Source organism: Sinocyclocheilus grahami, unplaced genomic scaffold (genome assembly GCF_001515645.1).
Source record: "Sinocyclocheilus grahami isolate Dianchi unplaced genomic scaffold, SAMN03320097.WGS_v1.1 scaffold127.1, whole genome shotgun sequence".
Taxonomy (NCBI): domain Eukaryota; kingdom Metazoa; phylum Chordata; class Actinopteri; order Cypriniformes; family Cyprinidae; genus Sinocyclocheilus; species Sinocyclocheilus grahami.
Genome location: NW_015505306.1, coordinates 786978 through 805263, shown reverse-complemented (window position 1 = coordinate 805263; position 18286 = coordinate 786978). Strand labels below are relative to the sequence as shown.

The 18286-nt window shown below is 37.0% G+C and overlaps 1 protein-coding gene across 1 annotated transcript; it reads left to right on the top strand.

Annotated features, from left to right (window-relative positions):
• The first annotated feature begins 2917 nt into the window (after window positions 1–2917).
• Window positions 2918–16446, top strand: ezh1 (enhancer of zeste 1 polycomb repressive complex 2 subunit). Its single transcript, XM_016279089.1, has 20 exons — window positions 2918–3213; window positions 4562–4712; window positions 6079–6204; window positions 7785–7907; window positions 8349–8466; window positions 9129–9341; window positions 9897–9999; window positions 11444–11607; window positions 11953–12044; window positions 12425–12587; window positions 13276–13457; window positions 14003–14094; window positions 14212–14240; window positions 14645–14770; window positions 15042–15220; window positions 15418–15513; window positions 15646–15727; window positions 15820–15900; window positions 15989–16073; window positions 16182–16446. Exons 2-20 carry the CDS (start codon window positions 4575–4577, stop codon window positions 16240–16242), a joined length of 2253 nt encoding a protein of 750 aa, XP_016134575.1. The 5' UTR covers window positions 2918–3213; window positions 4562–4574; the 3' UTR covers window positions 16243–16446.
• The last annotated feature ends 1840 nt before the right edge of the window (window positions 16447–18286 follow it).

Below are 18286 nucleotides of genomic sequence, written 5' to 3'. Positions count from 1 at the left end.
AAGTTTTAAGTACTAACCTTAAGTACTTAAGTATTTTTTAAAATAAAAGTTCTTTACTGGAATCTATGGAACTTTTCCATTGTACAAATGATTATTAGTTGAAACGGGTTCTTATTAGAAACAATTATAAAGTGTTGTTTTAAGAATAAGAACTGTTTACTGAAAGTCTTTTTTTGGGGATGGGGAGGGGGTGATGACATATGATACTTATACGAAATGAAAACTCCGGTTTGGAATCTTTTTTTTTTTTTTTTTTAAGAGTGTAGCATGTTCACTGAAGAAAGAAAATAACTAGAAGGATTTAATGGTAATGATTCCACATTATATTATGAAGTATGTAAAAGATATTCTTTTCATATTCAAATATTATTCTCATACAGAAAGCTAAAGCTTATATACATGTTTGCATTTACATGCTTTAAAGCCTCTGTATCTGGAGCTGTTCAACACCATGTCAAATGTCAGTCCCCACTATAATTCATTTCATCCTCTAAACTCAGTGCCTCAGAGCAAAATGATCATCCCTCAGTAACCCACACACCGCCGGATACTAATCTTCATTTGACATGCCAAAACCAACATTCAGGGTTTACACTGCACATAATAAAAAACTTTCCACAGATAAGACCTCCCTCTTATGTCTATCTTTCTGCCTGTGTTTGCTACTATTGTGAGGTCCAAGATAAACACTGGACTGGCCTAAGAAAACCCTGTTAGGATGGGCCCATTACTGGGATAAGAATGTGAGGAAAAATTGTGTTACCACTCCATCTATCACATACTGAAGTGCTGAGCAAAACCACCTCGACATATAGACAGAAGAAGCTGAAACACCTGCAAGTGGCCAGTCTTTAACCAAGCCTGCATAATCTCAAACCAACACAATGTCAGTATCAGAAAACAGAAGACAGAAAATCTGGTGAAATTCAGATACAGTAAACAAAACATTAATATCCAACAAAAATAAAGACGTTCATTACAATAGTTTACACGTCAGAATTTCTTCCTTGTCAGTTAAAGGGATAGTTCACCCAAACATTAAAATTATGTCATCATTTACTCACCCTCAAACCTGCATTTCGTTCTTTTTTCTGCAAACACTAAAGAAGTTATTATGAAGAATGTAACCAAAGTTTAGGTTACCATTGACTTCCATTGAATGGACAAAAAACACTGAGACATTTTTCATAATATCTTCTTTTATGTTCCACAGAATAAAAATTAGATTTGGAGTGACGTTGTAAATGATGAAGCAGTTTTCATTTTTGGTGACCTGGTCTACATATACACTATGTTTTTTTATGTTAAAATATTAAGTATGGAATCTAATGTTATTCAATTCAATTCAATTCAATTCAATTCAAGTTTATTTGTATAGCACTTTTCACGATACAAATTGTTGCAAAGCAACTTTACAGAAAATTAAGTCTGTACATATATAGTTCTTAAGCTATTACTCTATGACAGTGGCTCCCAACCCTGGTCCTGGAGGCACCCCAACACTGCACGTTTTGCATGTCTCCTTAATCAAACACACCTGATTCAGGTCATCAGCTCGTTAGTAGAGACTTCAAGACCTGAAATTGGTGTGTCAGAGAAAGGAGACATGCAAAATGTGCAGTGTTGGGGTGCCTCCAGGACCAGGGTTGGGAACCACTGCTCTATGAAACCAAACCAAATATCATTTCCATGTCCTTGCAACACGACTGAATTGTTTTTCTTTAAGAACCTACAGTGTCAATGAATACTCTGGGATGGTTATGTCAAAAATGAAAATGAAAATTTCTATGTTGTTCCAAACATGCCTGTGAAGAGTCGCCATTCACTTTCATTGCATATTTTTTCAAACAAAATCTAAAACTAAATAGGGCCTGAAACAGTCCTTCTGCATAATACCTCATTTTATGTGTTTCACGAAAGAAAGAAAGCCAAACAAGTTTGGAGCAACTTGAGTTAGACTTTTTACTTTTGGGTGATCTGTCTCTTTAAAAAAAAATAGGGCTAGGTGTAAATGGTTACATGTCGCCATCTAGTGGATTCATAAATGTCAAAACATCTGTCGAAAACTTGCTATGAGATGTATTCTTAAATTATATAACATAATATAACATTATTATTATTATTATTATTGCATTTGTAGTTGCATCATTACTATGCCTATATTTTATTTGTATTTATTTCTTTTTAAATAATAGTCGCAATAGCAGTCATTGGGGCTCACATAATAGTAACAGCCTATTACTGATCTAATTGCTGCCAGGGAGCGGGTAAATGTATAAAGCATTTTACTGCTATTCATACTGCGTTACGATCTCTCGAGCGCGTCCATTCAAGCGCGTTCTCGTTGGGTCACGTGTGACGTGCAGAGAAGGGCAGTGCCTTCCGCGTCGCGCGGCGGGCGGACCCCACGCTGCCCTCGGCCCCTCGCTCGCTCTCCGGAGGAAAACAGCACATGCTAAGCGTAAGCGCTGCGGATCTCAAGCGAGCCGTGGAAAAACAACAAGCATTGGATCTTCAAGCCAGGCCCCTTTGCGCGGAGTCTCTGCATACATTAACATCCACGTGTACATAATACGTCAATACATATGATTAGGTATCTTGCTATAAAGTAAATAAAACTACTCAAAAGGTTTATATGCAAGCTGTTTCTGTCATCAGCACTTTATGTTTATATTTAAAATACTTTTTTAAATGTGCATTTTAATTTATAATGAACATTATAAAGCACGCTACTATGGGACTATTCAATATTAATAATAATATTAGACGGATAATCGTTATTAATCAAATTTTAAACGAAGCTTACTAAATGTCTGAGCTCATGCATATGTTTGCATTCAGGCTATTACTTATTCAGAAAATGAGTTGCATTATTATTTTCCTCCTCGGCGCACTCGTAGCCTGTGGTCCAGCCAAAGAGAGCTGGAGTATGTTCATAATAAAGACGTCACCCTGTGCTCTGAACGTGCCAACCAAGTGCGCAGCTCTTAACTGTACAACTACAATCTCGACATGCTTACGGACGACCGAGGAACCCTCACATCCCCTGCGCTCGTCAACACAAGCATTCTGGCGCCGATATCTGCAGTGGGTCGGTAGCCAGGACACCGTTTTTCACTACAGGACGTTTTTGGGCACGCGGACTTCTTTGCTGCGCACTTGGAGCTGAGGCTGATTCGCGAGGATTTAAAGGAAGGAGCAGGGACGCTTAAGGTATTTCAAACTGCGACGGCGAGCTCTGTCTCGCATGTGCGAGAGAGATAGAGCATGTTGGACACGACATGTTTAAATCGTCTCGGCGTGTATCGTTAGTGTCTCGTGCAAGTATTTTCAACGCGTGGCGTTGTTGAAGCTTAGCGTCCTTCATTATAAACGCTTTCATTCGTGGCCCGTGTAGCCTTACGCTATTCGTTCCCAAACCACATTTAATATTTCATTTTGAGTTCCTCGAAAGTTCGAGAAAACAGTATTGGAGGGTTATGAAATGGTGAAACGTGTACTACGCACTTATCTGCACCGTGGCGATATGGGCTCGCGAGAGAGACACGCCCACTTCCAATGTGTGCTCGTCAGGAGCGCGTGTTTTTCCGAGCACACCGTGTCACTTGGATGCGATTTGCTCTGCCAGTTTTGCTCTGTGGCAGCTAGCGCGTTCCCTCTTTGTCGTTTTCTTTTCCGTTAAGTGGTTTCCGGCGTGTTTCGTTCATCTGAAGCACTAATCTGAATTGGAGACCTTTAATAGGTGTGTGATGCGGAATGTTAGTTGTGTTTTGTGTACTGCAGGGGGCAGTGAGTGAGTCCTATATGGAGTCACTACTGAATGATAAAGTTTGAGTCATGCAATTGATAGGTCCCGTGTGTGTGTGTGTGTGTGTGTGTGCACGTTTATGTGGTTTATGAGGACACAAATTTGTATAATAACATGGGTATGACATAGGTATTACAACGAGAAGGTGATTTATGAGGACATTTTCAGTGTCCCCGTAATTCAAAAGGCTTATAAATAATTCAGAATGAGTTTTTTTGAAAATCTAAAAATGCAGAAAGTTTCCTGTGAGGGGTAGGGTTGGTGTAGGGCAATAGAATATACGGTCTGTACAGTATAAAAACCATTATGCCTATGGAGAGTCCCCATAAACCATAAAAACAAACCTGTGTGAGTGAGTGAAAGAGAATGAGTCACGTCTGATGGGAACCCTTATGGAAGGTGCTTTTTATCACATCCCAGAGAATATGTTTCTCATGAAGGTGAATCTATGAATTCACAAGAATAACTATCAATACAGATTATTATTTATGCACCATATTATATTTATATATAACAATTACTATGTGTAATATATATATTATATTAGATATAATAATTTAAACATCATGCATACATAAGACTTTTTGAATTTTTTAAAAACAGTCTGAAATATTTAATTTTACATCATAACTTTGTTGTAAGTTTCATAGAATCCTTAAACTTAGTGTTTGTTCCAATGTTGTTTGAATGTGAGCTCAGCTCAGCTGGATGTGCATTTGTCCCATGTATAACTATTGCTCCTGTGCGTTGTAGCCAGGTGAGGCTGATGATGGAGGAGTTGTCAGGTCCCCGGTCCTGCACTGCAAAGCCCCCCCGCAGTCTGCTGGAATGGAAGAAGAGAGTCAAGTCTGAGTACATGAGGTTAAGACAGTTGAAACGCTTCCGCAAAGCTGAGGAGGTCAAGGTAGACGGTCTTTTGCAGTATTGTTTTACTTTTCTTTCCTTTACACTTTCAATTTAACTTATACTGTATTTCTTTTTGTTACTTTTTTTTCTATTTATTGACTGACAAGTCTCCTGTCCCCATGTTGAGAGAAATCAGATGTTATTGTAGTTCTAAAACAAATATGAATATGCATTATTTCATCTCACTCACAAAAAACAAAACAAAAAACAGATTCAGTATTCCTCAAAATGAATAAAAATAATGCAACTCAGAATATGATGCAAACCTGCAATAATTAAATGTTAAACAACACAAATATCCTTTATGTATTTAATCTCATTCTATTAACCAATGTCTTTGCTTCTGACCTTCGATGATCCAGTTCAACCATACTAATAAACAAAAATTACTCTAGACAAACATTTGTGTATCTTTGTTTATTGCTGAAGTGTGTTGAAATTTCTTCTTCTGCATTCTACTGTACGGACGTAAATGTACTTTCCCTTCAGACTGAGGCTTATTCATTTCACTTTTGGTGTGAAAAGGCTTTTATATTTGCCAAAAATATAACTTTTTTATTTTAAAAACAAACAAGCAAGCCCTGTCCAGATTTAAAAAGTAACGCAAAAGTAACATAACGCATTAATTTCCATAAAAAGTAACTAAGTAGCATAATTAGTTACTTTTTTATGGAGTAACGCAATATTGTAATGCATTACTTTTAAAAGTAACTTTCCCCAACACTGGATTTAGATTTATTTATATATATACACACACTGTCATTAAAAAGTTTGGGGTCAGTAAGATTTTTTTAGCAATTAATAATTTTATTCAGCAAGTATGTATTGATCAAAGATTTCAGTTTCAAATAAATGCTGTTCTATGAACTTTCTATTCATCAAGGGATCCTAAAAATCAACTTATAAAATATATCCCAAAAATAACGACAATAATAAAAAAAAAATTTTGAGCAGCAAATCAGCATATTATAATGATATCTGAATCATGTGAAACTGAAGACTGGAGTAATGATGCTGAAAATTCAGCTTTGCATCACAGGAATAAATGACTTCTAAAATTTATTTTAAAATGTATTAAAATATAATTAATTTTTTTAAAGATGTAATAATATTTCACAATATTACTATTTTACTGTATTTTTTATTAAATAAATGCTGCTGACTTCTTTAAAAAAAAAAAAAAAAAAAAATCTTACCAACCCCAAACGTCTGAATGGTTGTCTATTTCTTAAACATTTTTGTCATCATTCTGCTTTCTTTTATTTTCCTTGATTTGTTTTCTGTTCCATTCTAATTGCATGTATCTTAGCTTTCAATTAATATAATTCAGTGTTTTTAACTATTAAGCTGTGTGTTTTTCACAGGCTCTTTTCCAATCAAATCGCCGCAGGATTGAAGGAAGAACTGAGCTGCTGAATGAGGAATGGTCCAAGCTCCGAATCCAGTCTATTCCCCGGTCCACAACCAGTGGCTCTCTATCCAGCAAAAAGGCAAGAATGACACAGCCGGGGGCCTTGACTACCACTAACCAGTGTTAATCATCTTGCATCTAGATAGCTTTACTGTGAATTGCCCCTGTTAATTCAGCACAAGACTGTCCCCCCAGATGATTTATGAGCCGAATCAATACATAGTGAGCTTTGCCTTGCCATTTTCCAAACATAATTTATTCTAACAAAATGCCAGTAATGACTCAAGATCAGGTGCCACAGTTCGCCTTCCATTTCCTGCAGAACCTACTTTATCATATCCTACCTGACAAGTGTTTAGATCAATCTAATGATGTTATTAACGAACTGACTGTGGTACAGTTAACCTCTTAATTAATTAGTCAGGGCAAATATTACCAGCAGGCCAGTAAAATGCAGCAAAGTGTTTTTTCCCCTCTTCATTAAATTGCTCTGTTGCCAAAAATGTATTTGTATGTTTGCCAAGCCAGAGCTCAGTATCTAAAACTCCTGTGATACCCACAATAAAAGCAGCCAGCGGGCACAGCAGAGCTTAGCTCTCTGTGGAATACAGAGACTGCTCAACATACCCGCACAGCTGGATCCTTCATGCAACAGCACCGGAAAACAATACCACACTTGATGTTCTTTAGATAAAACCAAACCAAATATTTTGATTAGTGGGTTATGATTTTGGTCACAAGTGTAATTTCCCTTTGCACACATTTGGTCCCATTTCAATTCTTCTTGATCTAATGATGTTTCGGTCACTGATTTGGTGGGGAATTAAATTATTTCATTATTTTTTACTCTCATGTTGTTCCAGTAATACTTTTTTTCTTTGTAAAACAAAGGAGACATATTAAATACTATTCACTGTTTTTTTTTTTTGTCTTTTTTTACAATTAAGCATGATTGAAGCTTACGAACTTCGAAAAGGAAACAAAAACATCAACAAATATCATAAAATGATCTGTACAATTAGTGCACTATGTTCCTTTTGAAGCCATACAAGATTTAAGTGATTAACAGACAAAATTATAAAATAAGTCATTATTCTCGCCCACATTTCCATGTTCATGAGAGAAGCTTTGGTGACTGATTTGCAAATCTTTTGAACAAATCATTTGATCCAGTTCACAAAACTTGACTCAAACGATTTACAAGTATCTTGTGGCTTCAGGAAATTCAGGATTGGAATACAGTGCATGCATTGTATGGACTACTTTCATGATGCTTTTTTCATCCTTTCTGAAGCTCGAAAAGCCTCAGTTAATATTTATTGTAAAATGCATGGAAAGGAGTTACCAGTTTAATTCTTGAAATTTCTCCTTTTTCCTAGAAGAAGGAAAGTCATAAAGGTTTGGAACAATTTAAATGATGTCAGTATTTTAATTTTGGGTGAATTTTTCCTTTAATAATACATGACAATTATTTTTTTTATTTAGATTTATATTCAGTAATCTATGAGTAAACTTTGGGGAAAATGTATTAAAATACAACTAATGTAAAATTATTCAAATTACATTGGCTAATTAATATTTAACGGTCCTCTAATAGTTCTTAGTGATACTTTGACTTGTCTTCTGTTTTCCTGTCTTCCCTTTCTTGTCCAATCACAGTTGTGCATGGTAGAGTCTGGCTTTCCATCTTTTCCGAACCAGGCAGTTGCCATGCGTCCCTTGACAACTGTTGCTGGGATACCATTCATGTACTCCTGGTCCCCTTTGCAGCAGAACTTCATGGTACTGGATGTGGACAATAAGCGCACACACAGTAACACATAAAATTCACTCAATCATGATCACCATTAGAAGCCTGCTTCTGCAGAAAAATAAGGAGAGAGATGAAAATAGAAGAAAAGCATCGTTTTATGACACTGGTCATTTTAAAAGTAGGTCACCTTGCAGCAGCGCATTCACATGTTCTGACAGCTCTAAGCAGTGTTTTTTGAAATCATCTCTCAGGTAGAGGAGGATGTGCGTCTTTAAACGCCTACACTCACTTATAGGCACAAATATAGGCATACACAAAAACTCCCACCCACAACACACATTTACAATATCAGTGTGCATTTATCTCTCATTAGAAGAACCTCACTGATCCATGAATATATTTGGAACATGTTTTTATATAAATCAATAAAATCACAAATAAATGTCTTTCCTCCCTCTTTTTTTTCTGAGGTGGAAGATGAGACATTTCTGCATAATATCCCCTACATGGGAGACGAGGTGTTGGAACAGGATGAAGCTTTCCTGGAAGAGCTTATTGACAATTATGATGGGGTGCATGGAGACAGAGGTGAGCATCATAATATGTATTTATACACATGACCAGAGGTGTCGCTAGACCTGAGATGAATCTTTTCTGGAAAGCCCTGAATGTTTTAAAGGCATTTTTTAAATCATTTTTGTAAGTTTCTTATGTTCAAGGATGCATTTTTAATGAAAAATACAATAAAATAGTAATAATGTGAAATATTATAATTTAAAGTAACTTTTTTTTATTTGAATATATTTTAAAATGTCATTTATTCCTTTGATGGCAAAGCTGAATTTTCATCAGTCATTACTCCAGTCTTCAGTGTCACATGATCCTTCAGAAATTTGTCTAATATGCTGATTTGCTGCTCAAGAAACATTTCTTACTATTATCAATGTTGAAAACATGCTGCTTAATATTTTTGAGGAAACTGTGAAACATTTTTTTCAAGATTCTGTAGCAGTTTCAAAAGAACAGCATTTATTTGAAATAGAAATTGTAACATTACAAATGTCTTTACTGTCATTTTTGGTCACTTTAATGCATCCTTGCTGATTGAAAGTATTCATTTCTTTAAAAAAAAAAATAGTACTGACCCCAAACTTTTGAACAGAAGTTTACATGCTAATCAGTATATCACATGCGTGTGAATGTTAGACAGGCAGTGTGTTGTATGTAAGTATCTTGTACCCTGATAACAGAAGGAAGCTTCATAAATGATGAGATCTTTAAAGAGCTGGTGGAGGCACTGAGCCAATACTCAGACCCGGAGGAAGAGGAGGAGGAAGAGCCCTCAGAGATAACCGAGAATAAGGAGGAGGAGGATGAGAAAGGGATGCAGAAAACTACAGCTGAAGGACCAGAAGAGTCAAAAGTGGGCTTCTTCAAGAGGAAGAGGAGGAGCACTGGTGAAGGTGAGTTGGTTTTGAACAGAATCAAAATAATGGAATAATCATCACAATAAAATTACATGTAAAAATATATGATACATTCAAAAATCATTATCTGTTTAATTAGATTATTCAATTTTATTAACTTTTAAAGGAAACAGGTTTACGGACCAAAAATGTATTGATGCCTTTGTATTATAAAAAAAAAAAAATAGGACATTTAATTAAATAAAATGTTTATTACCATATGTTGTGTCAATTAACATAGAATTAGGGCTTTTAATAGGCAATCGGTGGTGTCACTGGTTGAGCAACAAATAGACTAGAGCTCACTTGTGTTACCCATCAGATCAGCCTCTGTGTCTATGTGCAATTGTTTGCTCTGAGCGTCACCTCTATTCCCAGTAAAGGCTGGACAAATCTGTTTGTTCATTCTGTTTGTTTTAGGACAGTGAGTTACGGTACACCCTGACCCATACACATGCACATATACTGTACATAAGCCCATGCACTATTCTACTTTTGTTTTAAGTCAAATTCATGAAAATTCTGATTTTAGTCTTGCTTTTCCCTCGCTAGGAAGAGAGCTCTCCCCCAATAAGAAGATTCCTCACGACAAGATTTTCACAGCTATTGCATCCATGTTTCCATACAAAGGCACCATGGAGGAGCTGAAGGACAGGTAGGCCACCCTGTTCATTTTTTTAACCTTCATTTTTAGAAATGAATATGGTCAGGACATTAGGCAGTCCAGATTCAAACTGGCTTCTCCCAAATGCACACCATTTAGATTGTGTACACCAGGGGTAGGCAAGTTCGGTCCTAGAGAGCTGCAGTCCTGCAGAGTTCAGCTCCAACCCTGAAAACAAAACTCACCTGCCTATAGCCTTAGTAATCCTGAAGACATTGATTAGCTTATTCAGGTGTGTTTGATTAGGGTTGGAGCTGAACTCTGCAGGACTGTGGCTCTCTAGGACCAAACTTGCCTACCCTTGGTGTACACTAATAGCTAGGCTGATCCAACACCATCTGTCAATATCCGACAATATCCGAAACTTTAGTATATATAAATGTGAAGTGTGTATTTTAATCACAGCTATTTTCAAACGTTTTTTTCTGTACACGCCCGTCCTCCATTGTTCGGTTAAACAGATTAGCTTGCTTTAGTCATTTCCAGTTCAGTAAAACTGTGGTAAGTGAAGGTTCATGGGAAGCTCCTCGGGCTCTGCTGTCAGCTGGCTGTGCAGCCCCCGCAGCAGTGGAAACAAAATCCCGTCACAGTGTTTACCGTTTCATGTCATTATTGTTCATTCCACCAGCTGTGCTCATTTTATTTCTTTCCGCTGGCTGGGGGAAATTTGTGAGAGTCATATTTAATGGCCTGTTATGTGTGTAAAACAAATTCAGCACTTTAAACGGGTAGGTTCATCCAAAACAGAACATTCTGTCATCATTTTACTAAGCCCAAACTTTTTTTTTGGACCAAAAATATGGAGAAATAATACTTAAATACACACAGCACAACAGCTCATTGTGACTACAGCTGTTAATATGGTTTTTGAACACCATGAGGATGAGTAAATAATGGCAAAATTGCACTGTTTAAAGTTTGGGGTCAGATTTTTTTTGAAAGAAATTAAAACAGTGACAGTAACCCCATTACGAATGTTACAAGAGATTTCTATTCCAAATAAATTCTGTTTCTTTCGGTTTCTTTCCTCAAATAATTCAGAAAAAAAATGTATCATGGTTTCCACAAAAAATATAAAGCAGCACAAATGTTTTTTAAACCTTGATAATGATAAGTATTTCTTAATCAGCATATTAGGATGATATCTGAAGGATCATGTGACACTGAAGACTGGAGTAATGACTGCTGAAAATTCAGCTTTGCATCACAGAAATAAATTACGTTTTACAATTATATTAAAATAGAAAACAGTTATTTCAAATTGTAATAATATTTCACAATATTACAGTTTTTACTGTATTTTTGACCAAATAAATGCAGTCTTGGTGAGCATAAGAGACTTGTTTCAACCCCAAACGTTTTACTGTAGTTTCAATTCAGTTTGTTTTGCTATTACAAATAATAATGTAGCTGTATTTTTCTCTCTCTCTTGCAGGTATAAGGATCTCCTGGAGCCACCCAGCCCTGTGAAGTTGCCTCCTCTCTGCACGCCCAACATGGATGGCCCCTTTGCCAAATCTGTTCAGAGAGAGCAAAGTCTACACTCATTTCACACACTTTTCTGTCGCCGCTGCTTTAAATACGACTGCTTCTTGCACCGTAAGATATTATAATGTCCTTCTCTAGTCTTCTGCCTTTTTGTGTTTATGTAAATGGAGAGAGTGATACTGCAATCTGTCCTTCAGTGCGTGTTCCTGAATTATGTACAATGCAATACTTTTCAGTAATGATACCATATTGTACAATCTTCATCAGTACATCAAGCCCTGTTTAAACCTGGCAATAAAGTTTGTCTGAAATGATCTACTGGCAGGCGGTCAGCTGTGTATTATATTATATTTAGTATAATTCTAATTATGCTATATTTAGCACTGACCAGGGATCACTTGTGATTGAATCATCCAAAATGGATGTAAATAAAAAGTTAATGTTGTTTGTGCTCAGCTTTCCATGCATCTCCTAATGTATATAAGAGGAAGAATAAAGAGATCCGAATGGAGACGGAGCCCTGTGGACTGGACTGCTTTCTGCTGCAGGTACAGCTTTCTAAGTACATAACAATTTCATAAGTGTTTCTACGGTCGCACTTTATTTTAAGGTCCAATTCTCGCTATAAACGAACCATTAACGATGACTTTTTCCTCAATAAACTCCTAATTTGCTGCTTTTTAATAGTAAGGTAGTTGTTAAGTTTAGGTATTGGGTAGGATTAGGGATGTAGAATATGGTCATGTAGAATAAAAGCTTTATAAGTTCTAATAAACAGCCAATAATAGGCATGCTAATAAGCAACTAGTTAATGTGAGAATTGGTCCCTGTACTAAACTGTTACCATTTCTTCTTTGCTGTAAATGCATAATTTTATTCAATTAGAATGGAATATTTATATTTCTCTGTATTCATTCTTTGGTCACAGAAAGGGGCAAAAGAGTTTGCTGATCAAAACATGCAGAGGTCTCAAAGGCCCCGGCGTCGACGACGACAGCCCCGCCCCTCAAGTTCATGTGGCCCCACCCCCTCAGGCTCCGGTGAAGAGGGAAAAGAAGGAGACAGTGACCATGAGACCACCAGCTCTTCAGGTACACCACACCTTAATGTACAGCAAATAAAGAGTTGACAGTTCATCCAGACCAAAATAACACAGATGAAACAGCCAAACCTTCGCTTGCCAAAAATAACTCTTGTCCCATGGTGAGTTGTTTGTCTAAATTGCAACAGAGACATCGCTGAAAATGTTTGTAGAAACACAGGAACATTATTAGTGGTGCTTGCTAAGATAATAATGATTATTTTCACCTGTCGGATGATAAAACAGGAAAAACAATTCCAAGCCATATCAAGAGAGTATAATAGAGATTTTGGAGGTAGGCTAAAATCATCACATTCTAGCAACCACCAAAACACCCTAGTAACCACATAGCAATGTACTAACAACCACTCAGAATGCCTTACAACCTCATTGCAAACTCATATACAATGTATCAGTACCATTACAGGTACACCACCTGGTCATCAGCTGAACACGATAAATGTCTTTACTGTCACTTTTGATCAATTGAATGCATCCTTGCTGAATAAAATAATAATTTTCCTTAAAAATCTTACTGACCCTAAACGTTTAACAGTAGGGAATTTAGACAAAATAGTATGGACTTGAAATGTAATAATTTAATATCAAATATCAGCTGCCGCTCTTCAGTTCTGATTTAATTTAGTAAAGTGTGTTGGGATGAAAACCTGACATTTATCTGTGTTCATGTGTGTCAGAGGGTAACTCTCGGTGTCCTAGTCCCGCCAAAATGAGACCAGGGGAGGAAGGAGCAGAGGAGTCCGATTCGCCGCCTCAGTGGAGCGGAGCAGAGGAGTCTCTGTTCAGAGTCCTGCACGGCACATATTACAACAACTTCTGCTCTATTGCACGGCTCATTGGTACCAAGACATGTAGAGAGGTAAGCACACAAATGACAATGAACAGCTCATATATGTGTCTTTTGCTTATTTGTATTCTTTGGTAACTCTTTGGTAAAGGAGTTTATTAATGCAGATCTAAAGTGAATTAAAATGTATGAAATGTGCGGAAAGTTCTACAGTATTTACTCAAAAGCAGAGACAACAAAATGTGTGTATTCAAATGTACGACTGTGTGCATATGTGCCTGTGGGTTTTTTTCCCAGAAAGACTGTGGTTTGCATAACTGGAAATGTGATTACCTCAAATCATGTTTTTCTTTCATTTAGGAAATGGTCCAAATCTTTTTCTAGAAGAGTGTTTTGATTGTGTGTTTGTGTGTGTATGTGCGTGTTAGTGTGTGTGAGAGCTCATATGGCAAAGATCAACATGATAATGAGCGGTTACATCTCGGTTGGGTTTCAAAGTTCTGACTAACGCCCATTAAGTGTTCATGGGATTGTGATGCAGTGTGTGTGTGTGTGAGAGAGAGTGTAACATGTTGCAGTGCTCTGCCTCATGTGGTTGATGTATGAATTTGTGTCAGGTATACAAGTTTGCAGTGAAAGAGATGCTGATTCACCGTGTTCCGTTGGAGGATGGTGGAATCTCACCTCAGAAGAAAAAACGAAAGCACAGGCAAGATGTTAACACACCCTTACCTGGCAGTTAGATTCAGGCTGTAATAAGCTGGATTTTACACAGGCAGCAAATTACTAACATTAGAGCTCAATTATGTTTCTGTTTGTTTGATAGATTATGGGCAAAGATACAGCTGAAGAAAGGTAAGACTAAGTTTTTTTTTTATTATTGCAAAAGGCCTATTTATTGTCAAAGTAATTCTAATCAGTATAATTCAGTTCTAAAATATTTAATTTCAATTATATATAATGATTAAATATTTAAATTGCAGTAACACTTTACAATAAGGTTCATTTTTTTAACTGTTAATGCAGTAGGACTCATTTATTAATCTACACTATGTTGATGATAGGTAATTGGTGTTTGTTCATAATACATGGTGATCAAACCTTGTTGTAAAATGTTAACATAACTGCTCTTTACGAGTGCAGTTTCTAAAAAGTAATTAAAAAAATATTTATGTAGTAATCAAAAATGGCTGGAACCATACTGGAAAGTCTTTGTTCAAAATTAGTTGTTTTTATTTCCCTTCCTATTTGTCTTGCAGACAACTCATCCAATCAAGTGTACAATTATCAGCCGTGTGACCACCCTGAGCACCCGTGTGATAGCTCCTGCTCGTGTGTGATGACACAAAACTTTTGTGAGAAATTCTGCCAGTGCGATCGGGAGTGTGAGTTCAACACAAGTGCAAACACATGAAATATATTCAAATTCAAGTATGCAGTATTACACTGTTCTAAAATAAAGGGGGAAAACAACAACTTTTTATTTAAGAACATTTAAAAATAAGTAAAATAAACCTTTCTTTTTTATATTTTTTATATTTGCTCCTGTTTCCATATCTTTACACCACTAGAGGGCACCAACAAAACAAGATCAGACCACTAGTTGTGCAGTGAAGAAATTACACACTTCTGTTCTGCTCTGGGTTTTTGTTCTAGGTCAGAATCGGTTTCCTGGCTGTCGCTGCAAGACTCAGTGTAACACCAAGCAATGTCCGTGTTACCTGGCAGTGCGGGAGTGTGACCCTGACCTCTGCATGACCTGTGGGGCCGCAGACCACTGGGACAGCAAACAGGTCTCCTGTAAGAACTGCAGCATTCAGAGAGGACTCAAGAAGGTATGAAGAACATTCTAGTGCCACTGTAAAAGATAAATCGTTCTATCTATCGTTCTATCATTCTATTGTTCTACCATTCTGTATATGTCTATCTAGTATTTATCCAATATTGTATGCCAACATGCAGATAATTAAAGGGAAATAATAGATACAGAAGATGCTTTAGTGATATACATGTGATTTAACCTGTTTGCCAGCATCTGCTCCTGGCCCCATCTGATGTTGCAGGGTGGGGTACATTTATCAAAGAGCCAGTCCAGAAGAACGAGTTCATCTCTGAGTACTGTGGAGAGGTGTGTGGAAATCACACACACACCCCAAATGAAGAGCACTAGATGTAATTTTTCTGAAAGTTGTATTCTTAGTGATCTGATTGATGCATTGTGTTTGTTTGTGTGTGTGTGTGTGTGTGTGTGTGTGTGTAGCTTATTTCCCAGGATGAAGCAGACAGGAGGGGCAGAATCTATGACAAGTACATGTCCAGTTTTCTGTTCAACTTGAACAATGGTATTGGCTTCACTCATGTTATTATATTATATTATTGTTGTCTTTTAGATGTCAATTTGGTGTTTTTAAAATAGTGTTTTATTTCACTCCAGACTTTGTAGTGGATGCCACTCGTAAAGGGAATAAAATACGATTTGCCAACCACTCTGTCAACCCCAATTGTTACGCAAAAGGTACTTTATTTCATCACATAAATATCAAAGTACAAACTTTGAGTTGAAGCTATTAAGCGCGTTGGTTTGGTGTTGGCTATTATTACAGTTGTCATGGTTAATGGTGATCACCGCATTGGAATCTTTGCCAAGCGTGCCATACAGCGAGGAGAAGAGCTCTTTTTTGACTACAGGTGTGTTTTGTTGGTTTCAGTAATACTATTGCATCACAACTACGCACATATATGCAGTTTCATTTCATTTTACATTAAACATCTAATTAAATTTTTCCTGTTTCTTAGGTACAGTCAAGCGGATGCATTGAAGTATGTGGGTATTGAGAGGGAAATCAACATCGTGTAAACATTTTTGAGTCCACATTTACCTGTTAACATTTTTTGCCTACCCACAATGCTTTGCACGTCACTGACATCACAGATTGATTTGATGATGCAGTCAGACAGTGATGTCACTACATTAACCTGTGGTTTAATCAGTGCCGGTTCATGGGTTTTAAAATAGAGGAGGCACACTAATTGTATTGGTCTGGGATCCCTGCCGATTATTATTATTTGCTTAACCACTTTAAAACAGCTTTTTGGTTGCTTTTAGTCAGAAAATGTAAAGAAAACAACATACATACAGCAAGATAATATAATTTCACTTACCTGGCCTACCACTTGAAGCAAACATCCATCCCTATATCCATCTTAGGCTGTTTTCCCTAAATTTGTATATATACTGTTTGAATGACAGCTTGGTAAATCTGTTGGCGATCAAATATTCAATATTGCTACTCATAAGTACTTGGTACATTATCAGCGCAGCGGCAGACGTTCAAACTAATATGTAATTTACGTCTCTGTGATGATTGGTTGATATCAGAAGGAGGCTAGCCTCCCTTACTAGGTTTCTTTTCTCAACACTCCTCAGTGCTGAAAGTGAACACTCGATGCTGATTGGCAATTTTTTTTTTTACCAACGGAGGCACAAGAGCTCAGCGCTCGCTCTGCCTCCCCCTACCCTTCTCTATCACCTAGCGGTTGTAACTACATCAGCAGATTCGACACATTCGCGAAAGAAAACCGGCGCTTTCACGTTATGATATTACAACTGTGAAATTACAAACAAAAAATACACATTCTGAGACATGAACTGAAATTAATTGTGAATTTTATTAACATTAAATCGTCCTCTTCCCATTTTCACCTCAAAATTATGGGGAAGCTGTGCCTCCCCTGCCTCCCCCGACGAGCCGCCACTGGGTTTAATTGAATTGTCTGAACAAGCGTTTTTGTTTACATCTTTTTGATAATGTTTGTGATGACCTAAAGAAACCAAAAGGTGTCCTCGGATTTACAAATCCACTCCTCCACATTTGCACTATATGGCCAATTATACAGAATATTGATAGACGGCACCATTTTTTCTGTCATGGAAGGAAAAATGAATTTTTTTTTTTTCAACACTCCTCAGTGCTGAAAGTGAACACTCGATGCTGATTGGCAATTTTTTTTTTTACCAACGGAGGCACAAGAGCTCAGCGCTCGCTCTGCCTCCCCCTACCCTTCTCTATCACCTAGCGGTTGTAACTACATCAGCAGATTCGACACATTCGCGAAAGAAAACCGGCGCTTTCACGTTATGATATTACAACTGTGAAATTACAAACAAAAAATACACATTCTGAGACATGAACTGAAATTAATTGTGAATTTTATTAACATTAAATCGTCCTCTTCCCATTTTCACCTCAAAATTATGGGGAAGCTGTGCCTCCCCTGCCTCCCCCGACGAGCCGCCACTGGGTTTAATTGAATTGTCTGAACAAGCGTTTTTGTTTACATATTTTTGATAATGTTTGTGATGACCTAAAGAAACCAAAAGGTGTCCTCGGATTTACAAATCCACTCCTCCACATTTGCACTATATGGCCAATTATACAGAATATTGATAGACGGCACCATTTTTTCTGTCATGGAAGGAAAAATGAATTTTTTTTTAAAAATCCCATGTCTCCATTCACAAGGCTCAGTAAACAGCTTTTGAAATAGCTATAACCTCTATATGCTCAATATATAACTGCAAACTGGATGCATCACACTTAGCCGTCGTTGTTGTTTCTGGTCAAAATATTGTTGTGCAAAACATCAAGCAATATTTCAGTTACATTTGCACTTATAGTCAGTCAGGTCAGTATTTTCTCTCTTTAGAACAAATTTTAGTAAACTCGTCTGCAACCTGGTGTCATTTGATGTTAGCCTGTTACCGTAATGTGCACCCCTCTTCTATCTATCTATCTATCTATCTATCTATCTATCTATCTATCTATCTATCTATCTATCTATCTATCTATCTATCTATCTATCTCTTCATCAGCTGTAAGCTGCTTGCTGTATTGCACAAA